Source organism: Oncorhynchus keta, chromosome 22, assembly GCF_023373465.1.
Source record: "Oncorhynchus keta strain PuntledgeMale-10-30-2019 chromosome 22, Oket_V2, whole genome shotgun sequence".
Classification (NCBI taxonomy): Eukaryota; Metazoa; Chordata; class Actinopteri; order Salmoniformes; family Salmonidae; genus Oncorhynchus; species Oncorhynchus keta.
Window position 1 is genome coordinate 47,194,872 of NC_068442.1, and position 24,552 is coordinate 47,219,423.

A 24,552-nucleotide genomic window follows, 5' to 3' on the forward strand; every position below is an offset into this window, starting at 1 on the left:
GTTAGCGGCGGCAGCGGTAGCGGCGGCAGCGGTAGCGGCGGCAACGGTAGCGGCGGCAACGGTAGCGGCAGCAACATTAGCGGCGGTAGCGGCAGCAACATTAGCGGCGGTAGCGGCAGCAACATTAGCGGCGGCAGCGGTAGCGGCGGCAGCGTTAGCGGCGGCAACGTTAGCGGCGGCAGCGGTAGCGGCGGCAACGTTAGCGGCGGCAACGTTAGCGGCGGCAACGTTAGCGGCGGCAGCGGTAGCGGCGGCAACGTTGGCGGCGGCGGCGGCAGCGGCGGCAACGTTAGCGGCGGAAGCAGCAAAGTTAGCGGCAGCAGCGGTAGCGGCAGCAGCGGTAGCGGCAGCAACGTTAGTGGTGGACAGACTTCTCCCCATCTTAGCTACTGTTGTATCAATATGTTTTGACCATGACAGTTTACAATCCAGGGTTACTTCAAGCAGTCTAGTCTCCTCATTTTGCTCAATTTCCACATTTTCTTTTCTTTTTACTAATTTCTACATTGTAGAATAATAGTGAAGACAAACTAAGAAATAAGACCTATGGAATCATGTAACAACCCAAAAAGTTTTTAAAGGAATCAAAATATATTTTAGATTATTCAAATTAGCCACCCTTTGCCTTGATTACAGTTTTGCACGCTCTTGGCATTCTCTCAACCCCAGTTTCATGAAGTAGTCACATGGAATGCATTTCAATTAACTAGTGTGCCTTGTTAAAAGTTAATTTCTGGAATTTCATTCCTTCTTAATGCATTTAAGCCAACCAGTTGTGTTGTGACACGGTAGGGGTGGTATACAGAAGATGGTCCATAATATTTTCCTGAGAAAACCCCAACTCAGCAAAGAGAAACGACAGTCCATCATTACTTTAAGACATGAAGTTCAGTCGATGCAGAAAGTGTCGATGCAGAAAGTGTCAAGAACTTTGAAAGTCTCTTAAAGTGCATTTGCAAAAACCATCAGTAACCCCTTTTACAGAGGATAAGTTCATTAGAGTTAACTGTACCTCAGATTGCAGCCTAAATAAATGCTTCACAGAGTTTTCAAGTAACAGACACATCTCAACATCAGCTGTTCAGAGGAGACTGTGTGAATCAGGCCTTCCATGGTCGAATTGCTGCAAAGAAACCACTACCAAAGGACACCAAAAAGAAGAGACTTGCTTGGGCCAAGAAACACAAGTAATGGCCATTAGACCGGTGGAAATCTGTCCTTTGGTCTGATGAGTCCAAATTTGAGATTTTTGGTTCCAACCGCTGTGTCTTTGTGAGATGCAGAGTAGGTGAACGGATGATCTCCGCTTGTGGGTGTTTTGCTGGTGACACTGTCAGTGATTTATTTAGAATTAAAGGCATACTTAACCAGCATGGCTGCATCAGATGACCTGGCAGCAACATTAGTGGTAGTGCCAGCAACATTAGTGGTAGTGCCAGCAACATTAGTGGTAGCGCCAGCAACATTAGTGGTAGCGCCAGCAACGTTAGTGGTAGCGCCAGCAACGTTAGTGGTAGCGCCAGCAACGTTAGTGGTAGCGCCAGCAACGTTAGTGGTAGCGCCAGCAACGTTAGTGGTAGCGCCAGCAACGTTAGTGGTAGCGCCAGCAACGTTAGTGGTAGCGCCAGCAACGTTAGTGGTAGCGCCAGCAACGTTAGTGGTAGCGCCAGCAACGTTAGTGGTAGCGCCAGCAACGTTAGTGGTAGCGGCAGCAACGTTAGTGGTAGTGGTAGCTGCAGCAACGTTAGTGGTAGCGGCAGCAACGTTAGTGGTAGTGGTAGCGGCAGCAACGTTAGTGGTAGTGGCAGCAACGTTAGTGGTAGTGGCAGCAACGTTAGTGGTAGCGGCAGCAACGTTAGTGGTAGTGGTAGCGGCAGCAACGTTAGTGGTAGCGGTAGCAACGTTAGTGGTAGCGGCAGCAACGTTAGTGGTAGCGGCAGCAACGTTAGTGGTAGCGGCAGCAACGTTAGTGGTAGTGGCAGCAACGTTAGTGGTAGTGGTAGCGGCAGCAACGTTAGTGGTAGTGGTAGTGGCAGCAACGTTAGTGGTAGTGGTAGCGGCAGCAACGTTAGTGGTAGTGGTAGCGGCAGCAACGTTAGTGGTAGTGGTAGCGGCAGCAACGTTAGTGGTAGCGGTAGCAACGTTAGTGGTAGCGGCAGCAACGTTAGTGGTAGTGGTAGCGGCAGCAACGTTAGTGGTAGTGGTAGCGGCAGCAACGTTAGTGGTAGTGGTAGCGGCAGCAACGTTAGTGGTAGCGGCAGCAACGTTAGTGGTAGCGGCAGCAACGTTAGTGGTAGTGGTAGCTGCAGCAACGTTAGTGGTAGTGGTAGCTGCAGCAACGTTAGTGGTAGTGGTAGCGGCAGCAACGTTAGTGGTAGTGGTAGCGGCAGCAACGTTAGTGGTAGTGGTAGCGGCAGCAACGTTAGTGGTAGCGGCAGCAACGTTAGCGGTAGCATTTGTGGTATTTAGCAGTACTGATAGCTGGGCCTGTTTTATTTATAGCTTTTGATGTGTCTGTGAATTCCTGGTCTAAAGCGCTGCCTTTGTCTCGGAACTTCCCTCATTAGTGTGACTCTTGCTCTCTGCTCATTATACAGACATACAATGGACTCGCTCCCAGGCTGTGACTGAGGCTACGTTCTACATTTTGTTTGCCGGAATCACTCCTCAGCACTTTCACCAGTTCTCCCCCGAGGCACAGTTTCATATTAAAAGAAAACATTAATTTTCTCTTGGCTATAGAGAGCAGGAAAGTGGGCCAATTCATTTAGATTTGGGTTTGATAAGAGCTATTGGGATTGTTCAAAGGAATTGAACAGAACCAGCCTCCACTTAGCCCTTGTGCTACGTTATTCCCAGGGGGATTTGAAGTTGGGCCTAACCTTTTTTAAGTCTGTCCTTTTAACGTTGAATCAGGTTGGATATTGGTAGTTGAGTTAGTGTTGTCATCGCAATGTTACATTTGTGATTTATACCCTAGTCATCGTCCATTGATATTTTCCAGGAGGCATAGTCATCCAGTTGAACCTTTTTATTATGAATGATAAATCAATTAAATGGCATTTGTCTGTGGCCACCCAGACACAGCCATTTTGATTTAACAGTGCTCTGTTATTGTGGAGAGCACAGGGATCATTTTAAGCGGTTGAATCCATTTGTTTATTTCATTTAGTCCCAATCTATTTCATTTTTTTTAAACTGAAGGGGGGATTATCCAATGCAAAGTAAGTGGTATTTTGTGCAGTTGGGGTGGAATCAACTGCTTCAGCAGCTGGAGTGTGCAGTCTACCATTATCGTCTTTGACGTGTCTATATTGCACATTGCAAGTAGTAATCAGTGGCAGCTCATATCAACCTAGAACTGCCCAGCGGAATTGTGAAACAAAGGAATGTGGCCTATGGTATGACTTGGCTTCTTGTCTGAAATATACCAGGTGGCTCGAGTCATAGCTCTTTTGGCTTCAACCAGCTCCTGATTTAACAGTTCTCATTTGGACTGCTGTCAGACTGTGAGGATGCGTGGTGTCTGTAAATAGGCTTTTACTACTCCCTATTGTTTGTTAGTTCGGTGTTGGTGTGTTGATAAATTGTTCAGCTCCATGTTATGCCAGTAGCCAAACAACCATTTCTTTGACTTCATTCTGACAACTTAGTATTAAGGGAAAGCCGTCTGTCTGCACATCTCCCATACACACAGACAAGGACAGACGGACGGAGTAGTCTTTAAGGGCTGAATTGGGATGATCTTTCGAAAAACATCTTCTCACTGCTCTCGGAGTCGACGGCAAGATGTTTTCATTTTGTTATTCACACTCCGCTGCCAGATGCTGTGGCGGGACGTGGCAGTCCTAGAAACAGCTGTAGGGGTTTTGGATGGGCTCTTCCGCCTGCCCCCCTCCACTACACTGTCTTCATTTGATTACGCCGGATGCACCATTCAACCCCAATGACATCGCATCAAACCCAAAGGGGATCATTCCAACTTTCGCAATCGCCACTACCACGCGCTTATTCAGACTCGCTGATCCCTATCGGTGGCCCGTTATCCCGATGAGGAACGACGCTAGGGATGTTTGGAGGAAACGAGATAAGCTTTCACTGCAGTATGTGTTTGCAGTGTGGAGGAATATCCCAGACTAACTCTGCACTCATTCATTTACAGTGTATTCCGAAAGTATTCAGACCCCTTGACTTTCTCCACATTTTGTTACATTACAGAGTCATTCTGAAATATATTTTGTTTTCATCAATCTACACACAATACCCCGTAATAACAGTGAAAACAGGTTTTTAGACATGCATACACACTTTTAGAAATTTGTAAACATTTATGTATGCATTGCATATGCAGGTACGTCAATTCATTTTCATACATTTGCTAAAAATGGCAAATCCCATTTTTGCTTGGTCATTATTTTTTACATTTTACATTTAAGTCATTTAGCAGACGCTCTTATCCAGAGCGACTTACAAATTGGTGCATTCACCTTATGACATACAGTAGACCAGTCACTTTACAATAGTGCATCTAAATCTTAAAGGGGGGTGAGAAGGATGACTTATCCTAAATGGGGTATTGTTTGTAGATTGAGAGGGGGGAACAATTTTAATCAATTTCAGAATAAGGCTCTATTGTTACAAAATGTGGAAAAAGTCGAGGGGTCTGAATACCTTATGAATGCTCTGTATTTGGCACTGTTTGTGCCAAATTGAAATAGTATACACCTACATAATTGATATTTAGGCGTGAGGGGGATCGATACAGTTTAATATCGGGATATGATTATTGAGCTAGTTTGCTGTACCTGCACCAAAACGCCGGTATTTGTTCTTTCATAACAAAGCCTATTTGTTATCAGCCCTTCTATTTCCATGACTGAGCATATATGGTGAGCAATATTTTTTGGAACATCGAATTGCAATAAAATCACTATAGAATCACAATACCTATCCTATTGGCACCTAAGTATCGTGATCGTATCGTAGGTCCCTGGCAATTCCCAGCCCTAATATTTAGCTGGATTGCAGAATTTCTGGGTTACGTATTTTATTGATTTAACAGGACAGATGCAAGTATAGCGTGGGAGACGGACATGGAGGGGGAGGGTACAGAAAGTCGATAAGGGCACAGCGTATTCAAAGAGCTATGCCTGTACTGTATTGGTCTTCCATTCTACTCTTTGATCAAATGTAGATATGACGAGGAAACAGTGCTAACATCACAAGCCAATGTGCCAGAAGGTTTTATTAGTGTTCAGTGGCAAGGGTCTCAAATACTTTTCATTAACCCGTCCTATATATGTTCACATAAGGGCTCAAAGTTCTCAGTCGAATTGAGATTCTGAATCAGTGATCACCAATTGGTTGGTCTCCAAGGCATTCCTAGTCGATTGCCAAACATTTCTGAAAAAAACAAAACAAAGACCAGCCTTGCGTTCTTATTTTTTTTTAAATTTAAATTATTAGTCTCGTTCTGTTGGTGGTAGGTGCTTCCATCTTTTCTTTAACCATGTTGCTATGTGCATAATAGTAAAGTTACCCAGCTTGTTGGTGTTGAGAGAGAGACAACTTAATTAGGTCTATAATCAACAGCCTAACTGTTAAATAAAAGTTTATTTGTCACGTGCGCTGAATACCTTATAGTGAAATGCTAACTTACAGGCTCTAACCAATAGTGCAAAAAGGTATTAGGTGAACAATGGGTAAGTAAAGAAATAAAACAACAGTAAAAAGACAGGTTATATACAGTAGAGGCTATATACAGACACCGGTTAGTCAGGCTGATTTGAGGTAGTATTTAGATATGGTTAATATATTTGTTTTTTTATTTGATCTTTTATTTAACTAGGTAAGTCATTGAAAATAAGAATTTGTTCTTAAATGACAGCCTAGTGGGTTAACTGCCTTGTTCAGGGGCAGAATGACAGATTTTTACTTTGTCAGCTTGCAATCTCGGGGATTCGATCTTGCAACCTGTCGGTTGCTAGTCCATTGCTCTAACAACTAGGCAATCTGCCGCCCCCGGCAGAGAGTGAACAAAGAGAGTAGCAGTAGCGTAAAAGAGGGGTTGGCGGGTGGGACACAATGCAGATAGCCCGGTTAGCCAATATGCGGGAGCTCTGGTTGGTCGGCCCAATTGAGGTAGTATTTACAGTTAGTGACTATGCATATATGATAAACAGAGAGTAGTAGCAGCAGTGTAAAAAGAGGGGTTGGGGGAGGCACACAACACAAATAGTCCGGGTGGCCATTTGATCACCTGTTCAGGAGTCTTAAGGCTTGGGGGTAAAAACTGTTGAGAAGTCTTTTTGTCCTAGATTTGGCACTCTGGTACCGCTTGCCACGCGGTAGTAGAGAGAACAGTCTGTGACTGGGGTCTTTGATAATGCCATCCAGGACCTCTGTCATCCAGAGGTCCTGGATGGCAGGCAGCTTAGCCCCAGTGATGTACTGGGCCGTCAGTACTACCCTCTGTAGTGCCTTGCGGTCGGAGGCCGAGCAATTGCCATACCAGGCAGTGATGCAACCATTCAGGATGCTCTCGATGTTGCAGCTGTAGAACCTTTTGAGGATCTGAGGACCCATGCCAAATCTTTTTAGTTTCCTGAGGGGGTATAGGCTTTATCTTGCCCTCTTCACGACTGTCTTGGTGTGTTTGGACCATTCTAGTTTGTTGGTGATGTGGACACCAAGGAACTAGAAGCTCTCAACCTGCTCCACTACAGCCCTGTCGATGAGAATGTGGGCTTGCTCGGTGCTCCTTTTCATGTAGTCCACAATCATCTCCTTAGTCTTGGCTACGTGGAGGGATAGGTTGTTATTCTGACCTCCTCCCTATAGGCTGTCTCGTCGTTGTTAGTGATCAGGCCTACCACTGTTGTGTCGTCTGCAAACTTAATGATGGTGTTGGAGTCGTGCCTGGCCATGCAGTCATGGGTGAACAGTGTGTACAGGAGGGGACTGAGCATGCACCCCTGGGGGGCTCCAGTGTTGAGGATCAGCGTGGCAGATGTTGCTACCTACCCTCACCACCTGGGGGCGGCCTGTCAGGATGTTCAGGATCCAGTTGCAGAGGGAGGTGTTTAGTCCCAGGATCCTTAGCTTAGTGATGAGATTTGAAGGTATAGTGTTGAATGCTGAGCTGTAGTCCATGAAGAGCATACCCACATAAGTGTTCCTTTTGTCCAGGTGGGAAAGGGCAGTGTGGAGTGCAATAGAGATTGCGTCATCTGTGGATCTGTTTGGGCGATATGCAAATTGGAGTGGGTCCAGGGTTTCTGGGATAATGGTGTTGATGTGAGCCATTTACCAGCCTTTCAAAGCATTTCATGGCTACGGATGTGAGTGCTACGGGTCTGTTGTCATTTAGGCAGGTTGCCTTTGTCTTCTTGGGCACAGGGACTATGGTGGTCTGCTTGAAACATGTTGGTATTACAGACTCAATCATGAACATGTTGAAAATATCAGTGAAGACATCTGCCAGTTGGTCAGCACAAGCCCGGTGCACACGTCCTGGTAATCCATCTGGCTCCGCAGCTTTGTGAATGTTGACCTGTTTAAAGGTCTTACTCACGTCGGCTACGGAGAGCGTGATCACACAGTCGTCCGGAACAGCTGATGCTCTCATGCATGCCTCAGTGTTGCTTGTCTCGGAGCGAGCATATATGTGATTTAGCTCATCTGGTAGGCTCGTTTCACTGGGCAGCTCGCGGCTGTGCTTCCCTTTGTAGTCTGTAATAGTTTGCTAGCCCTGCCACATAAGACGAGCGTCGTAGCCGGTGTAGTGCGATTCAATCTTTGCCCTGTATTGACGCTTTGCCTGTTTGATGGTTCGTCGCAGGGCATAGCAGGATTTCTTGTAAGCTTCCGGGTTGGAGTACCGCATCTTGAAAGCGGCAGCTCTACCCTTTAGCTCAGTGCGAATGTTGCCTGTAATCCATGGCTTCTGGTTGGGGTATGTACGTACAGTCACTGTGGGGACGACGTCCTCGATGCACTTGATAAAGCCAGTGACTGATGTGGTGTACTCCTCAATGCCATCGGAAGAATCCCGTAACATGTTCCAGTCTGTGATAGCAGAACAGCCCTGGTTTTAGAAATCATCCATATATAAATAAGGCGGATCCTGCTTGTGATTCAGTGAGCACCAAGCTTCACGCAACCACATGGAACCACACGGATAAACGATTTCACAAATTCTTCTGTTTTTTTTATCTTTGCTGTAATAAAGGTTTGACTTTTTTTTTTTTCGTCTTTAGAACATCCTCTCTGGTATTACTTATATAATTTTACTATTTACACTGTTCTAAATGGTCAGAAAATAATAACCTATTTTCCTTGATCTCCTTATTGTTATTACCATTGTTATTGTAATCATCATTATAATAAGTAATATCATCATTACTAGGCTATGTATAGTAGTCTTGTACAACCACTATTGAGCTGTATGCCTAAGACTGCATCCTGTTTAGTCTTCATACCGTAGCTAACTTATATCTGTGTGTTTCAATGCTTTATTATAGGTTACTGAATCATCTATTCGTTCGTCATCACACGACATGCAAGCCATTCATGATTTGTAATGCAATCAAGCATTTTAGTTATAAAATAAAACATCAAAGCAACCATTGAATATTTAGCTTAAAACAATAAATAAACCGTTCCGTGTCGAATTCGTGAGACTGTTTTAGCATTTTCTGTAATAAAGGCTTTCCCGAAAAATTAATTCCAACCAACTCTCTGGTACGCTTATAATTATTTATTTATTTTTTACATTGTTCCAAACGGTCAGAGTAATTACATTGTAATCTAACAGCACGCAGCACTTGCTCCTTAACTTATTTTTCTTTATCTCCAGTATTTTCCACAACTAGTCAAATTTATTCCACACATCTGACTTTCCCTTTACCTCCTGAGCAACCAAACATTCCCACGTTTTTCGAATGTATTTGTCACGTCGTCTGCATCCGTTACGGTATGCTGCTATAGGGCAGGCCCTGCTGGTCACGTCCATGTGTCACGCAAAGCAAGCAAGGGTTGAGGGAATGTTTTTCCTAAACAAATGAGGGATTTCGGTTATAGAACCTTTCAGTCAGAAATGCCTGTAATTATGTTGGAGCGTCATTAACACGGACAGCGTGATTAGCACTGTTGCTGCAGCAGGGAGGCGAGAGAGACAACGAATGCTAATCACACGTGCTATAATTTTTTTTTAACACAGCGTAGCAAGTCTGATCCCGTTTGCACAATCAAATCAATTGCGGTCGGACACCCTCTAGTCATTTGTGTGTGTAATTTATTTTAAACAGTGCGCGTAATATCTGACAAGCTCAGTGCATGTAGTTGATTAAAACACACAGGATGTGTCTATGGGAAAATCAATTGGTCGAAAGAACAGACGACTCTCGGTAGATTAAGATGTTTCTGTTGGACAGCCCTACTTTCTGTTCAATACTTCTTCTTTTTTTATAAGTCATAAAACGCATGTTCTCCTACTTCCACTCACGCTACAACCAGCACTGCAGCTGTAATGAATGACTACAAAGGTTTATCGATAAGCTTGCTTTGTTATTAGCGGCTTGCTTTTATCAAAGAATATGTCACTTTCTCTGGTCGTAGGAGTAACATGATTTTGTGCATGAGGCAGAATTAATGTGGTGCGACTTGAGTTTTTCCATCAGCTGGAAGACTGTGTTCCTTTTGTGTCGGCAGAGGAACTAGAGAGCGGAGTGAGTTGAGAGGTGGACCCTTAGTCTGCTGCTCTCTCCCTCCGCTGAGACTGACCATCAGATGCAGGCTCCCTCAGCCCAGAGCCATAACCATAAAACATATTTATAAATGTATGCTCACTGAGCTGTGCCTCACATGTAATACAACCGATCTATTACCAGTGCTGTGAAGAACAACAAAGCATTGGCAGGGCAATTCAAGCAAAACCAATATGCGGTGCTGTTTTGCCCCTACTGCCCCCACCTGCACAAACCTCATTACTACAGAACTGTTTTTAATTGGTTAATTTTGCATAGTCTTAAAAAAAAATATATATATATATATATATTTTTTGTCATGGAAAAAAAAAACATGGCTGTCATTTTGACTCCGTGATCTCGATTCAAAAAGGTTGGTGACCTCTGTTCTAAAGTGACTTCTTGAAATTGTTATTCCAGTTTCCTCTTCCTCTCCAGTGGCTTGCTGCTGCTCCAAGGGTGTTGTTCCTGGGAAGACCAAAATGTGCTTTGCCTCGTTTTAGTTGGAACAAAGTGCCAGATTTAGGCCCATGGCGTTACCCAATGTGTCATCTCTCAATCTGGCCCCTCGTGGGGTGTGTTCCCTTTTCCCTCCGCTTTTTGCTTCCTTTCTGCGTCAACCTACACACAGCACCAACATGATGTGGATTTAATTTCAGTTGAATGACTCACCTTCCAGTGCAAAGCAGTGTATCCAACCGTCCATTTTCCCTTGTATCCTTTAAAATAAATAATTGACTGTTATCAGTTGAAATGAAGCCTCCCCCCTTCTACAAGTATAGTAACTGTAATGCTGTTTTTCTCCTCACAGGGCCACTATAGAGGAGGTGGAAGGGGATGTTGGAGAGTTGGAGTCCAAACTCGACAAGGTGAGTCCATATGGTCCAGATTTGGGCTTGGATGAACACAGTGATGGAACTCCTGCTGTTTGTGTAGATGAACCACTCCCTCGTCATAGTAACCTTGTGTCCCGGTCCCCTTTAACTGGCCTGAGATCAGTACGAGTTGACCTGGAGCGACCCGGTGTCCCGGTCCCTTTTTATAACTGGCCTGAGATCAGTACGAGTTGACCTGGAGTGATCTGGTGTCCCGGTCCCCTTTAACTGGCCTGAGATCGGTACAAGTTGACCTGGAGTGACCCGGTGTCCCTGTCCCTTTTTATAACTGGTCTGAGATCAGTACGAGTTGACCTGGAGTGAGGGAACGAGAGTCTCAATCTGGAAAGATGGGTACATAAGGAGTGTGATGAAATCCCACTTGTAGTTCTATAAAGACCCTGCAGCCAGTCACTGGAGCATTTTGCTTTAAAAAACGAAATGTTTTGTTGGTGGAAGAGGTGGGATTTTACTTATTGCTTGCAAGCTTACTCACTATTCCTATATCTCCAGTGATTGCGGACTGCATTGTTATTGGTGCCTCCCCCACCTCTCATACCATACCCTTGGGTCACTTCCCTGTTGCTCTGCAGCAGAAGGATCTGCTCCAGGAGTCGTGGTGTGACTGCAGGGTGAGGGATGGAGGGGTGTGCCTGGAAGAGGAGGCTAAAGTTCAGGCTTTTCTTAGAAACTAGGCCTTGCCATTGAGAAAGAGAGCTACCCACACAACCAAGTTGAATCTTAAAGCAACATGTTTCATTGGGACAGTATTAATTCCCCTTGGGTGTAAAGAATATAAACTACAGATAATAACGTTGAATGACCAGTCATACAATCAAGGAAATCAGTGGCTATTATTATTATTTATTTAATTTTTTTATTCAAGATTGAATCTGCTGCAGGACAAACATTGAAGTATCTAGGAGGTAGCAGTCAATGATGGCACGAATGCCCTGACTTACACCGCCTGCGTCGCAAAATAAATGTAGGAATCTATGTTATTCAATTATTGCACCCACACTGCTCGCGTGCATCAACGAGCATCTGCGTTTCCAAGGGCTAAAATAGAAGTCATTTCTATTTCTGACGTAGATCGCGCTGCAAGTGCTGCCTCTCTCATCTCCTCATTGGTTTCTAGAATCAGGTACCCACGTGCCATCTCCTCATTGGTTATACACACGTGGGTGATTGAAAGACTAACTTTGTTGCCGGTCGTCGTATGTGAAATACTATGAAGGTTTAGATGCCAATCACCATATAAGTTCTAAGATGAAAAAGCCTGGAAGGAGGAGAGATGACGAGAAACAATTTGTTTGACCGTTTTATGTGTGGATTAATTGTCCGAGAAGAGGGCCTTGTGCATTTCAGGTAAAATAACAACTCAATGTTTATATCCCAGGACAAATTAGTTAGCAACAGCTCCTTGGGATGTTTAAAGCTTGGGAAATCTTTTTGTATCCAAATCCGGCTTTAAACTTCTTCACAACAGTATCTCGGACCTGCCTGGTGTGTTCCTTGTTCTTCATGATGCTCTCTGCGCTTTTAACGGACCTCTGAGACTATCACAGTGCAGGTGCATTTATACGGAGACTTGATTACACACAGGTGGATTGTATTTATCATTTAGGTCAACATTGGATCATTCAGAGATCCTCACTGAACTTCTGGAGAGAGTTTGCTGCACTGAAAGTAAAGAGGCTGAATATTTTTTTTTCAGTTTTTGATTTGTTAAAGTTTGAAATATCCAATAAATGTCGTTCCACTTCATGATTGTGTCCCACTTGTTGTTGATTCTTCACAAAAAAAATGTTTTTTATCTTTGTTTGAAGCCTGAAATGTGGCAAAAGGTCGCAAAGTTCAAGGGGGCCGAATACTTTCGCAAGGCACTGTAAATAGGACAAATTAGCTAGCAAGTGCCAGCTAGCTAGCGAAATTGCCATACATGTTTAATGCTTTTCGACCTGTCCCCAAATTAATGTAACTGGTTCCGAGTTTGTTTTGATATTTTAACCTGCGTGTCGTGATCACGTTTGGTGTGTGGGGGCAAAATAAATGTATGCATGATGGCGCACGCAGCCAATTTGGGTTCCGTGTTACACGGAAGTGCGCAGCTTTCTTGGGAGGGAAATGCAACCTCAGTGAGCAGTTTTTTCCCCCTAGCTCACAAAGGGGCTTAGGTGGTGGTCGTGGCCGTGGTCGGCCCGTTGGTGTGTGAATTTGAGAAAATTTTAGAGGCCCCCCATCGTTGGCGGTGTATAGACATTTTAGCAATTTTCTTGCGATTCTACAAATTAATCCATGGAGCTGAGACCTTTTTTTTGCGGCTTTAAAGCTAATTTCCTTTATTCTACACATTTTGTCATGCCGCTGAGAGAATGTTGCCGTTTTTAAGGGATCCTTCGGTATTTTAACAATGAGGCCCTTGGTCTACTTCCCACAGAGTCTCAGATGAAGTCGTGGATACCATTTCTCTGTGTCAAGTATGAAGGAAATTGGAGGTCGTTTTGTGAGCCAAAGCTAATGCAATTCTATGCATTTTGCCATGGCTAATGCTGTGTTCTTCTGCTCAAACATAACAATATACTGCTAAATATTATTAGTAGTATTTTTTTAAAATTCTTCCTGACTCTCTAGATTTTATTTTGGTGATTGATAGTTCTCAAGGATTATATAAAATAAAAAGTATATTTCTGGTGGATTTAAATCATCCTTTCTCCAAGTTGTTTATTTATCAGTTTTTGAACATGGAAAAGTGTCCCAAAGGGCCAGCGTGGAAAGCAAGCACTATTTCATCCATTACTCACTTCTGTCATCCCTCTCCCTTTCTCTCTCTCTCTCTCTCGTTCTCTCACCTCTAGCTGGTGAAGCTATGCATCGGGATGATCGACGCCGGCAAGGCTTACAACACGGCAAACAAACAGTTTGTCAATGGAATCCGCGAGCTCGCTGCGAGCTCCACCAAAGATGAAGTCATTGAGGTAAAAGACCTATGTTAACTTAGCTTGAGATTCTCAAGTCCAAACTGTCTGTTCATACTGTTAGACAACCGCCAGTTCCCTCGACTCTCTTTACTGGGACTCCTCTGTTATCTTCTCAGACATTTCTGCATTGAGGGTTCTGCATTTCTGTTCCTTTTTCGTGTCACTTTCCTTTACAGCTTCTCCCCTGGGTCTGAAGTTCAGCCATAGTGCATTTTTCTGAAAGAATGCCCTGGCTGAAGAATTCTCCCTAAAAGCACAATTGTTGCTCAAGGTTCCAATGACCTAAAGCAGCATAGCTCTACACTCGTGGATTTCCTCTTACCCATACCTCAGTCACCCTCCGGAGGTTCTACTAGTCTGGAATTCAGTGTTTATACCCCGTCGTTCATAAGTGTGTTGTGTGTCAGGGCTTGACTAAATGTCCACTGGTGCCACTTCATTTTACAGTTTGTGGCACCGGCCCATGATTTGGTCACACCAGGAAAGAAATCTGAAACGTCGCTCAATAGAAAAAGCAAGTAATTTCTTATTAAGCCATTCACAGTGCTTTATTAAGACACGTAATAGACTACTGGGATGGTAGTCAAGAAATAATTTGAATCCAACGCATCCATACAGGAACAGTAAATTCCATGTCCTAAATAAAACGATGCGGTTGTAGCCACTCGTAATGGCCGATGCAGGTTTTGCACACTCCATATCTCATAAAGCCATATAAAAAAATATTGGTTGTAAAATAGTTGCTAATAGAAAACTGATACCTACAGAAAGCTGAGAACCTCCTCTCTTTTTAAGCGTGTTTCTCCTGCAATTGGATTTTGAAATGTTAGTCTACAATCAGGACAAACACTTTATTCTCCCAGCGTGCTGGGGGGAGAGGGAGTAAGTAAGTGGCTTGCTCAGCACAGCAGTAGGTCCAGCGAAACTGGCACAGCTGCAGGGCGGGACTTTAATGACAGGATAAATCTGAGGATAATGCACATTTATGGTTTGACCAAATCCGTGAAGTGACCATGTAGAAAGGGCAGCCAAGTCAAAGGGTCGCAAAATGCAACTAAATTTTCTCAGCCTGGAGCCGTGTGTGTGTGAGACTATTTCATACAATAGGACTATTATCCATGGATAATACATTTGTCTTAGACAGAGGTTTTCACACAGCACTGTTCTGTCCCGTGTATCTGGACCTAACGTCGCTGTTCTGTCCCGTGTATCTGGACCTAACGTCGTTGTTCTGTCCCGTGTATCTGGACCTAACGTCGCTGTTCTGTCCCGTGTATCTGTCCCGTGTTCTGTCCCGTGTATCTGGACCTAACGTCGTTGTTCTGTCCCGTGTATCTGGACCTAACGTCACTGTTCTGTTCTGTCCGTTGTTCTGTCCCGTATCTGGACCTAACGTCACTGTTCTGTCCCGTGTTCTGTCCCGTGTATCTGGACCTAACGTCGTTGTTCTGTCCCGTGTATCTGGACCTAACGTCGCTGTTCTGTCCCGTGTATCTGGACCTAACGTCGTTGTTCTGTCCCGTGTATCTGGACCTAACGTCGCTGTTCTGTCCCGTGTATCTGGACCTAACGTCGCTGTTCTGTCCCGTGTATCTGGACCTAACGTCGCTGTTCTGTCCCGTGTATCTGGACCTAACGTCGTTGTTCTGTCCCGTGTATCTGGACCTAACGTCGCTGTTCTGTCCCGTGTATCTGTCCCGTGTATCTGGACCTAACGTTGTTGTTCTGTCCCGTGTATCTGGACCTAACGTCGCTGTTCTGTCCCGTGTATCTGGACCTAACGTCGTTGTTCTGTCCCGTGTATCTGGACCTAACGTCGTTGTTCTGTCCCGTGTATCTGGACCTAACGTCGTTGTTCTGTCCCGTGTATCTGGACCTAACGTCGCTGTTCTGTCCCGTGTATCTGGACCTAACGTCGCTGTTCTGTCCCGTGTATCTGGACCTAACGTCGCTGTTCAGTCCCGTGTATCTGGACCTAACGTCGCTGTTCTGTCCCGTGTATCTGGACCTAACGTCGCTGTTCTGTCCCGTGTATCTGGACCTAACGTCACAATACAGATTGATTTAGATTTTTTAAAATATTTAACTTTATTTGTCACATGTGCTGAATACAACGAGTGTAGCAGGTAACCTAGTGGTTAGAGCGTTGGACATGTAACCAAAAAGGTTGCTTGATCGAATCCCTGAGCTGACAAGGTAAAAATCTGTCCTTTTGCCCCTGAACAAGGCAGTTAACCCACTGTTCCCTGATAGGCCGTCCATGTAAATAAGAATTTGTTCTTAACTGACTTGCCTAGTTAAATAAATAAAAACTGTGAAATGCTTACTTACAAGCCCTTAACCAACAGTGCAGTTTAAGAAAGAGTTTATTTACCAAATAAACTAAAGTAAAAAAGAATAATTCACACAATAAAACAATGAGGCTATATACTGGTGGTACCGGTACCGAGTCAATGTGCGGGGGTACAGGTTAGTCGAGGTAATTGGTACATGTAGGTAGGGGTGAAGTGACTATGCATAATTAATAAACAGTGAGTAGAATTATTCATTTGATTTAACTGTTCAGCAGTTTGGGGGGTAGAAGCTGTTAAGGAGCCTTTTGGTCCTAGACATGGAGCTCCGGTACTGCTTGCCGTGCGGTAGCAGAGAGAACAGTCTATGAGTAGGGTGACTGGAGACCTAGTATTTAACGTGCAGACCTAGTATCTAACGTGCAGACCTAGTATCTAACGTGCAGACCTAGTATCTAACGTGCAGACCTAGTATCTAACGTGCAGACCTAGTATCTAACGTGCAGACCTAGTATCTAACGTGCAGACCTAGTATCTAACGTGCAGACCTAGTATCTAACGTGCAGACCTAGTATCTAACGTGCAGACCTAGTATCTAACGTGCAGACCTAGTATCTAACGTGCAGACCTAGTATCTTTGTGTTACTCTTATTTTTTTTTCTCCCACAGTCCAGTCTCACAACGTTTGCTGAGAGTCTGCAGGAGATGATCAACTATCACACGGTATGACATTTGATTTTAAAACAGAACGTGGTTGTGATATACAGTTGGCTTGTGTGTCTAACCCAAAGACCATCAATGTTAAGTGCCAGTGGGTGGTTTTTGACAGGAATGGGACCTTAAAATAGTCGGGCTTTCGTCTCGCTGAAAAGCAGAACTGCAAAACCAAAAACATCTCATGTTCCAAACACAGCCTTTAACCGCATGTAACAGGGAACAAACGTCCTGCCTGCTTAAATGCCTCCCTAGTCTCTTCTTTCAAGTGTGGTAGGACACATGTTAATGTCCTACCCTCTCTACCATTCCCCCTAAACCCTATAGTGCACCAGAGCAGGTTTTAGATGGTGACTTAACACTGGAGAGACCTCCCAGGTCCTGTCTTAGTGTCCTACTGCCTAAACCCTAGGGTCTGAGACCATGACTCGACACTGGAGAGACCTCCCAGGTCCTGTCTTAGTGTCCTAATGCCTAAACCCTAGGGTCTGAGACCATGACTCGACACTGGAGAGACCTCCCAGGTCCTGTCTTAGTGTCCTACTGCCTAAACCCTAGGGTCTGAGACCATGACTCGACACTGGAGAGACCTCCCAGGTCCTGTCTTAGTGTCCTACTGCCTAAACCCTAGGGTCTGAGACCATGACTCGACACTGGAGACTGCAGTGAGATCAACTGAATGATTTGTTCCAAGTTTGCTACTCCAGTGTTAACCCCGAGCACATGATCCTTAAAGCACAGAGCCAAAAGTCTGTTTTGTCACCAGAGCACGGCCCTCCCCTCCTGTCCCAACCACACTGGTCGTATTGTCTGGTCCTGCATCAGCAGGTTCAACACCGTGAGGCCTTCAGCTTTGGTGTGTCTGAGGCTAATTTAGCTAACTGTCTGTTTTTGGAAGGAAGCTCTATGAGTCGGTGGTCTCTGACTAACTAGCTGCGTCACAGCATGTCATTATTGAGCTGATTGGGTTTTGAAACCTTATAGGCTGGTGTGAATTAAAATGTGTCTGGAGGGGGACAGTCTGAACAATGCTGATTTTATTTGTCACGTTTTGTGAACTCCTCTATAAAGTAGAGGTGGACACCCTGGTGCGATGGAGTGCTGACTTGCAGAACACACACCATTTGCGTGTAAATAAATGAGTTTCACACACTCCAGCTCGTCATAATTAAATGTGAAAAGGTTGCGGCTGTTACTCGGTTGGACAGGTACTTAATCAGTCATTTGTTTCTCTGCTTATAGATTTTGTTTGACCAGGCCCAGCGATCGATTAAGACACAGCTTCTAACATTTGTCAAAGAGTAAGTATAAGTACGTCAACACATCACTGTTAAGTGTTCTTCTTGTACACAATAACAATGGACATTAAGTTATGAACAGTATCTCTGTATTAAACATATAAATGGTTTCTGATAGATCATGATCTTGGTCAAAAATAACTAAGGAAGTAAATGACATGGTCGAGGCCGTATAAAAAAAAAAAAATTCACACCGCACAACTGCTCAAAAGGAGGAAGCCCACGCACACAAGCATCACATGCTTATGAATGAAGAGATTAGGGACAGCACATCGATACAATGGAGGATGGGATTAGACTCAGTCCAGGATGCAATGTGTAATACTAGGTTATTTGTTCAGAATATTAGCTTCTTGTCATTTTCCCAGAGAATTTGCGTAAGAGTTTAAGCCTGCCTTTGCCCACACCACATACAGGCAAAACTCCTACATCAGGTTTTTTTTATTTTTAAAGAAACACTCAAAACTATCTAACCAAACAATTACTCACTCCTCCTAAGCAGTCCAATGTGACTTTTATTTTACTCAGACTCGAGCAGTACAAAGCCAAAAAACAAGATTTTGAGTACAAACCAAAAAACAACATTTTGAGTTGAGGTAGTAACCTTTTCCTCTGTTTAGAGTAACTAGTGTCCTCATATCTGTACCAATTCATTTTAAATATACAATGTCACACTGCACACACTAGCTAAATAGTCATTAATTGCTTTGTCAAGTACTTAACTCGAGCATGTGACATCACTCTGAAGGCGGTAGACTCATTTGGACTCAAAAGAAGGGAGATATATGTTTATGGACGTTACTTTCCTTTAAAATACTATAGACATAGAAGATAGACTTTTTCCTCTAATGATTAGCTAGACTGCTTGTTAATACATGTTTCAATGTAGCACATTTTCTTATTTTCGCCTGAGTGGCATCAATTGGTCCTTTCTTCTTGGTTACTGGTAATTTGGGCTATTACAGCCACTAGTTCTGGTTATTTTTTTTAAACAATGTGAAAAAAAATGAACCATGTGAAACCAGAGAGAATCTCATTGCCTTCTCCATTCAACCTGTACAACCAAAACATGGCTGCAAAGAATGTCTCAAAAATAAAATAAACAATTGAATGCCAAGGAATGAATGAAAGAAAGTAATGCCTATATTCCTGGATGAAGTACAATTTGACTAAATTGACAAACATTTAGCGGAGGTGAGGCTTTCCTCAGTGTCATACCTATTTCTGACCTGTGTTTTAACTCGCGCCCTTAGGGACCTGCGGAAGTTCAAAGAGGCTAAGAAGCAGTTTGACAAGGTGAGTGAGGAGAAGGAGGCGGCGTTGAACAAGAACGCCCAGGCGCCTCGCAACAAGCAGCACGAGGTGGAGGAGGCCACCAACATCCTGACGGCTACGCGCAAGTGCTTCCGCCACATCGTCCTTGACTACGTCCTCCAGGTACAGACCCAGGATCAGTTTACCTTATAAATTCTTAACTTAACCATCGGAGGTAAGTAAACATGCTTAGACTGACCTTTTTTTTTTATATCCGTTTTTCAACTTCATCCTACTATGAAGTAGCAAAGACATGTTTTTCACCAAGCCCTGTCCTGGAGCGCAAACCCCCAGTGTGCCAGGTTTAGTTTCAGGCCAACACCTGCAAATAGCAGATAATTGGCTGAATCCGTGTCACGTTTGTATTCAAGGGCAAAACTTAGCTTTGCACTGGAAAACAAAAAATTGGTGTTTCATATTGGACTAGTTCAGTCCCTCAGTTTCAGTCAGTTTTCTTCTGTTTGTTGTGAAATTAATATGATTCAGGTGTGACCGTGTTAGGCTGGAACAATAGAGCCCCACAGTGGAGGTGTCATAATAACCATTGGACTGTTAGCTTAAGAGGCCCATCGGACATATTCTTTGGCCACTATACCTATTTTGCCAATTGGCCTGGTTTACCACACGGAGCCCTGCTGATCCGTCTGCCGACGTAACAACACGAGGGGGCTACAACAGAATTTCTTCCGTTGCGACGTCCCTCAAAGGCCCTTCTGCTAGCTTGCTAACCCCTGCTCGCTAGCTGCCTGAAGCCACTCACTGGACTCCTATGATCACTCGGCTACGAATGCCTCTCCCTAACATCAAAATGCCTTGTCCATTGCTGTTTTGGTTAGTAATTATTCCCTTATTTCACTGTAGAGCCTCTAGCCCTGCTCAATACGCCTTCGTTAACACTTTAGTTCCACCTCCCACACATGTGGTGACATCAGCTGGTTTAAATGATAGTCTCTAGAAATATCTCTCATCTTCACTCTATGTACAGGTTTACCCCCACTGTATTCACATCCTACCATCCCTTTTTCTGTACATTATGCCTTGAATCTATTCTACCTTGCCCAGAAACCTGCTCCTTTTACTCTCTGTTCTGAACGTACTAGACAACCAGTTCTTTTAGCCTTTAGCCGTACACTTATCCTACTCCTCCTCTTTTCCTCTGGTGGTGTGGAGGTTAATCCAGGCCCCGCTGTGCCTAGCTCCACTCCCATTCCCCAGGCACTCTCATTTGTTGACTTTTGTAACCGTAAAAGCCTTGGTTTCATGCATGTTAACATTAGAAGCCTCATCCCTAAGTTAGTTTTATTCACTGCCATAGCACACTCTGCCAACCTGGATGTCCTAGCTGTGTCTGAATCCTGGCTTAGGAAGACCACCAAAAATCCTGAAATTTCCATCCCTAACTATAACATTTTCTGACCAGATGGAACTGCCAAAGGGGGCGGAATTGCAATCTACTGCAGGGATAGCCTGCAGAGTTCTCTTACTATCCAGGTCTGTGCCCAAACAATGAGCTTCTACTTTTAAAAATCCACCTCTCCAGAAACAAGTCTCTCACCATTGCCGCTTGCTATAGACCACCACCTGCCCCCAGCTGTGCCCTGGACACCATATGCGAATTGATTGCCCCCCCTCCCCTCCCCCCATCTATCTACAGAGCTCGTGCTGTTAGGTGACCTAAACTGGGACATCCTTAACACCTCGGCCATCCTACAATCTAAGCTAAATGCCCTCAATCTCACACAAATTATCAATGACCCCACCAGGTGCAACCCCAAATCCGTAAACACGGGCACCCTCATAGATATCATCCTAACCAACCTGCACTCCAAATACACCTCTGCTGTCTTCAACCAGGATCTCAGCGATCATTGCCTGCGTCTGCGGTCAAGCGACCACCCCTCATCACTGTCAAACGCTCCCTAAAACACTTCAGCGAGCAGGGCTTTCTAATCGACTTGGCCTGGGTATCCTGGAAGGATGTTGACCTCATTCCGTCAGTAGAGGATGCCTGTTTATTCTTTAAAAGTGCTTCCTCACCATTTTAAGTAAGCATGCCCCATTAAAAAACAATTGAACCAGGAACAGATATAGCTTTTGGTTCACTCCAGACCTAACTGCCTTTGACCAGCACAAAAACATCCTGTGGGGTACTGCGTTAGCATCGAATAGCCCCCGCGATTTGTAACTTTTCAGGGACTACCCCAACAACAAGAACAACAACAGAAAGTCCAACAACAACAACTACCCCAACAACAACAACAACAACAGAAAGTCCAACAACAACAACTACCCCAACAACAAGAACAACAACAGAAAGTCAAACAACAACTACCCCAACAACAACAACAACAACAGAAAGTCCAACAACAACAACTACCCCAACAACAACAACAACAACAGAAAGTCCAACAACAACAACTACCCAACAACAACAACAACAACAACAGAAAGTCCAACAACAACAACTACCCCAACAACAAGAACAACAACAGAAAGTCAAACAACAACTACCCCAACAACAACAACAACAACAGAAAGTCCAACAACAACTACCCCAACAACAACAACAACAACAGAAAGTCCAAACAACAACAACTACCCCAACAACAAGAACAACAACAGAAAGTCCAACAACAACTACCCCAACAACAACAACAACAACAGAAAGTCCAACAACAACAACAACAACAACAACTAAGTCCAACAACAACAACTAACAACAACAACAACAACAAAAGTCCAGAATCAACAACAACTACCCCCAACAACAACAACAGAAAGTCCAAACAACAACTACCCCAACAACAAGAACAACAACAGAAAGTCCAAAACAACAACTACCCCAACAACAACAACAACAACAGAAAGTCCAACAACAACTACCCAACAACAAGAACAACAACAACAAAGTCCAACAACAACAACTACCCCAACAACAACAACAACAACAAAAGTCAACAACAGAAAGTCAACAACTACCCCAACAACAAGAAACAACAACAACAAAGAAAGTCAAACAACAACTACAACAACAACAACAACAACAACAACAAAGAAAGTCAAAACAACAACTACCCCAACAACAACAACAACAACAAAAGTCCAAACAACAACTACCCCAACAACAACAACAACAACAGAAAGTCCAAACAACAACTACCCCAACAACAACAACAACAACAGAAAGTCCATCAACCACAACTACCCCAACAACAACAACAACAACAAAAGTCCATCAACAACAACTAACCCCAACAACAACTACCCCAACAACAGAAAACAACAGAAAGTCAACAACACTACCCCAACAACAACAACAACAACAACAGAAAGTCCAAACAACAACTACCCCAACAACAAGAACAACAACAGACAACAAAACAACAGAACAACACAACTACCCCAACAACAACAACAACAGAAAGTCCAACAACAAACTACCCCAACAACAACAACAACAAAAGTCCATCAACCACAACTACCCCAACAACAACAACAACAACAACAGAAAGTCCAACAACAAACTACCCCAACAACAAGAACAACAACAGAAAGTCCAACAACAAACTACCCCAACAACAAGAACAACAACAGAAAGTCCAAACAACAACTACCCCAACAACAACAACAACAAAAGTCAGAAACAACAAACAACAACAACAACAACAACAGAACAACAACAGAAAGTCCAACAACAACAAAGACCAACAACAACAACAACAACAACAACAACAGAAAGTCAAACAACAACTACCCCAACAACAACAACAACAACAACAAAAAGTCCAACAACAACAACTACCCCAACAACAAGAACAACAACAGAAAGTCCAAAACAACACAACAGCAAGTCCAACAACAACAACAGAAAGTCCATCCATAACAACAATAGTAACAGAGGAAGTTACAACTGGTCCAGAATCAACAGCACCTACTACCTCTACCACAACAACATCTAAGACAACAACATATTCCACAACAAGTGAAACAACAGAGGAAATTACAACTGGTCCAGAATCAACAACTCCCACAACCTCCACCACAACAACAACAACCACCACAGAAAGTCCATCAACCACAACTACCCCAACAACAACAACAGAAAGTCCAACAACAACTACCCCAACAACAACAACAGAAAGTCCATCAACCACAACTACCCCAACAACAACAACAGAAAGTCCATCAACCACAACTACCCCAACAACAACAACAACAGAAAGTCCAACAACAACTACCCCAACAACAACAGAAAAAGTCAAACAACAACTACCCCAACAACAACAACAACAACAGAAACAACTACCCAAACAACAACAACTACCCCAACAACAACAACAACAACAAAAGTCAAACAACAACTACCCCAACAACAACAACAACAACAGAAAGTCCAACAACACAACTACCCCAACAACATTTTGGAACCGCGAAGGCCTCTACTCTGTAGCATGAAAGTAAAGGCCAAAGTGTCCATGCAATGCAGACCCTGATAAGAATCCTCACACTCAGGCACATTCAGCCTATAGGTCCAACAGGGTGCTGTCCACTCACTGGACCTCTGTCTTTCTGTCGTCCCATAGATGGTCATAGTTTTTAGGGCTGTCACATTTAGTCTGAAGACCCAGGCTTGTCAAGGCCACATGGCTTTTACAGTACACAATGGAGAGAACAGTCGTATATCACCGGAATACATTTACATGAATACAGCCGCGGCTGCTCCTGGGCGGCTGCTCCTGGGCGGCTGCAGTGATGATTCATGGACAATGTCGGCTGATAAGGGGACCAGCCGTAGCCATAATGTGCGGCCCAAATTATACCTTATTCTTAATTTTAGTGGACTGCTTTTGGACTAGGGCCCATAGGACTCTGGTCAAAAGTAGTGCGCTATATAGGGAATAGGGTGCCATAAGACTCTGGTCTAAAGTAGTGCACTATATAGGGAATAGGGTGCCGTTTGTGACGAAGACGGTGTTGCTGTGAATGGGGAAGTGGACTGTTTTCTAGTGCATACGTTTCACAATGAGGGCATTTTTCTGTTTTCAAGGGCTGATTGATAAATTATCTCTCTCTCTCGTCCCTAAATGGGGTAGTGTGGTATTTAGCTTTTCTGCTATTAAGCGCCGATAACCTATCGCCCATGCCATGAAATCACAGCTGGTAAAAACAATCTAAGTTGTACATTTTTGAATGTGTTCTGTAGGAGTGAGTTGTTCGTGTCGACGACCCCCTTTTAACAGCTGTACTGGAATATTAAGACCTTTTCCAGTTGACTCTGTGCTTTATGTTGCTCAATATCCTCTCAACTGACCAGTGGGTAAACAACCAGCGCC

At 43.9% G+C, this 24,552-nt stretch overlaps 1 protein-coding gene across 4 annotated transcripts in view; it reads left to right on the plus strand.

Moving 5' to 3' along the window:
* The window catches only part of LOC118400692 (arf-GAP with coiled-coil, ANK repeat and PH domain-containing protein 2-like), a 76,152-nt gene that overhangs the window by 9,092 nt on the left and 42,508 nt on the right, over positions 1-24,552 (plus strand). For all 4 annotated transcript variants that reach the window (XM_052475354.1, XM_052475355.1, XM_052475356.1 and 1 more), the window contains exons 2-6: positions 10,558-10,615; positions 13,480-13,599; positions 16,563-16,616; positions 17,850-17,908; positions 19,159-19,342. In XM_052475354.1, coding sequence (XP_052331314.1) covers positions 10,558-10,615; positions 13,480-13,599; positions 16,563-16,616; positions 17,850-17,908; positions 19,159-19,342 — 475 coding nt within the window. The remainder of the gene's footprint in view (positions 1-10,557; positions 10,616-13,479; positions 13,600-16,562; positions 16,617-17,849; positions 17,909-19,158; positions 19,343-24,552) is intronic.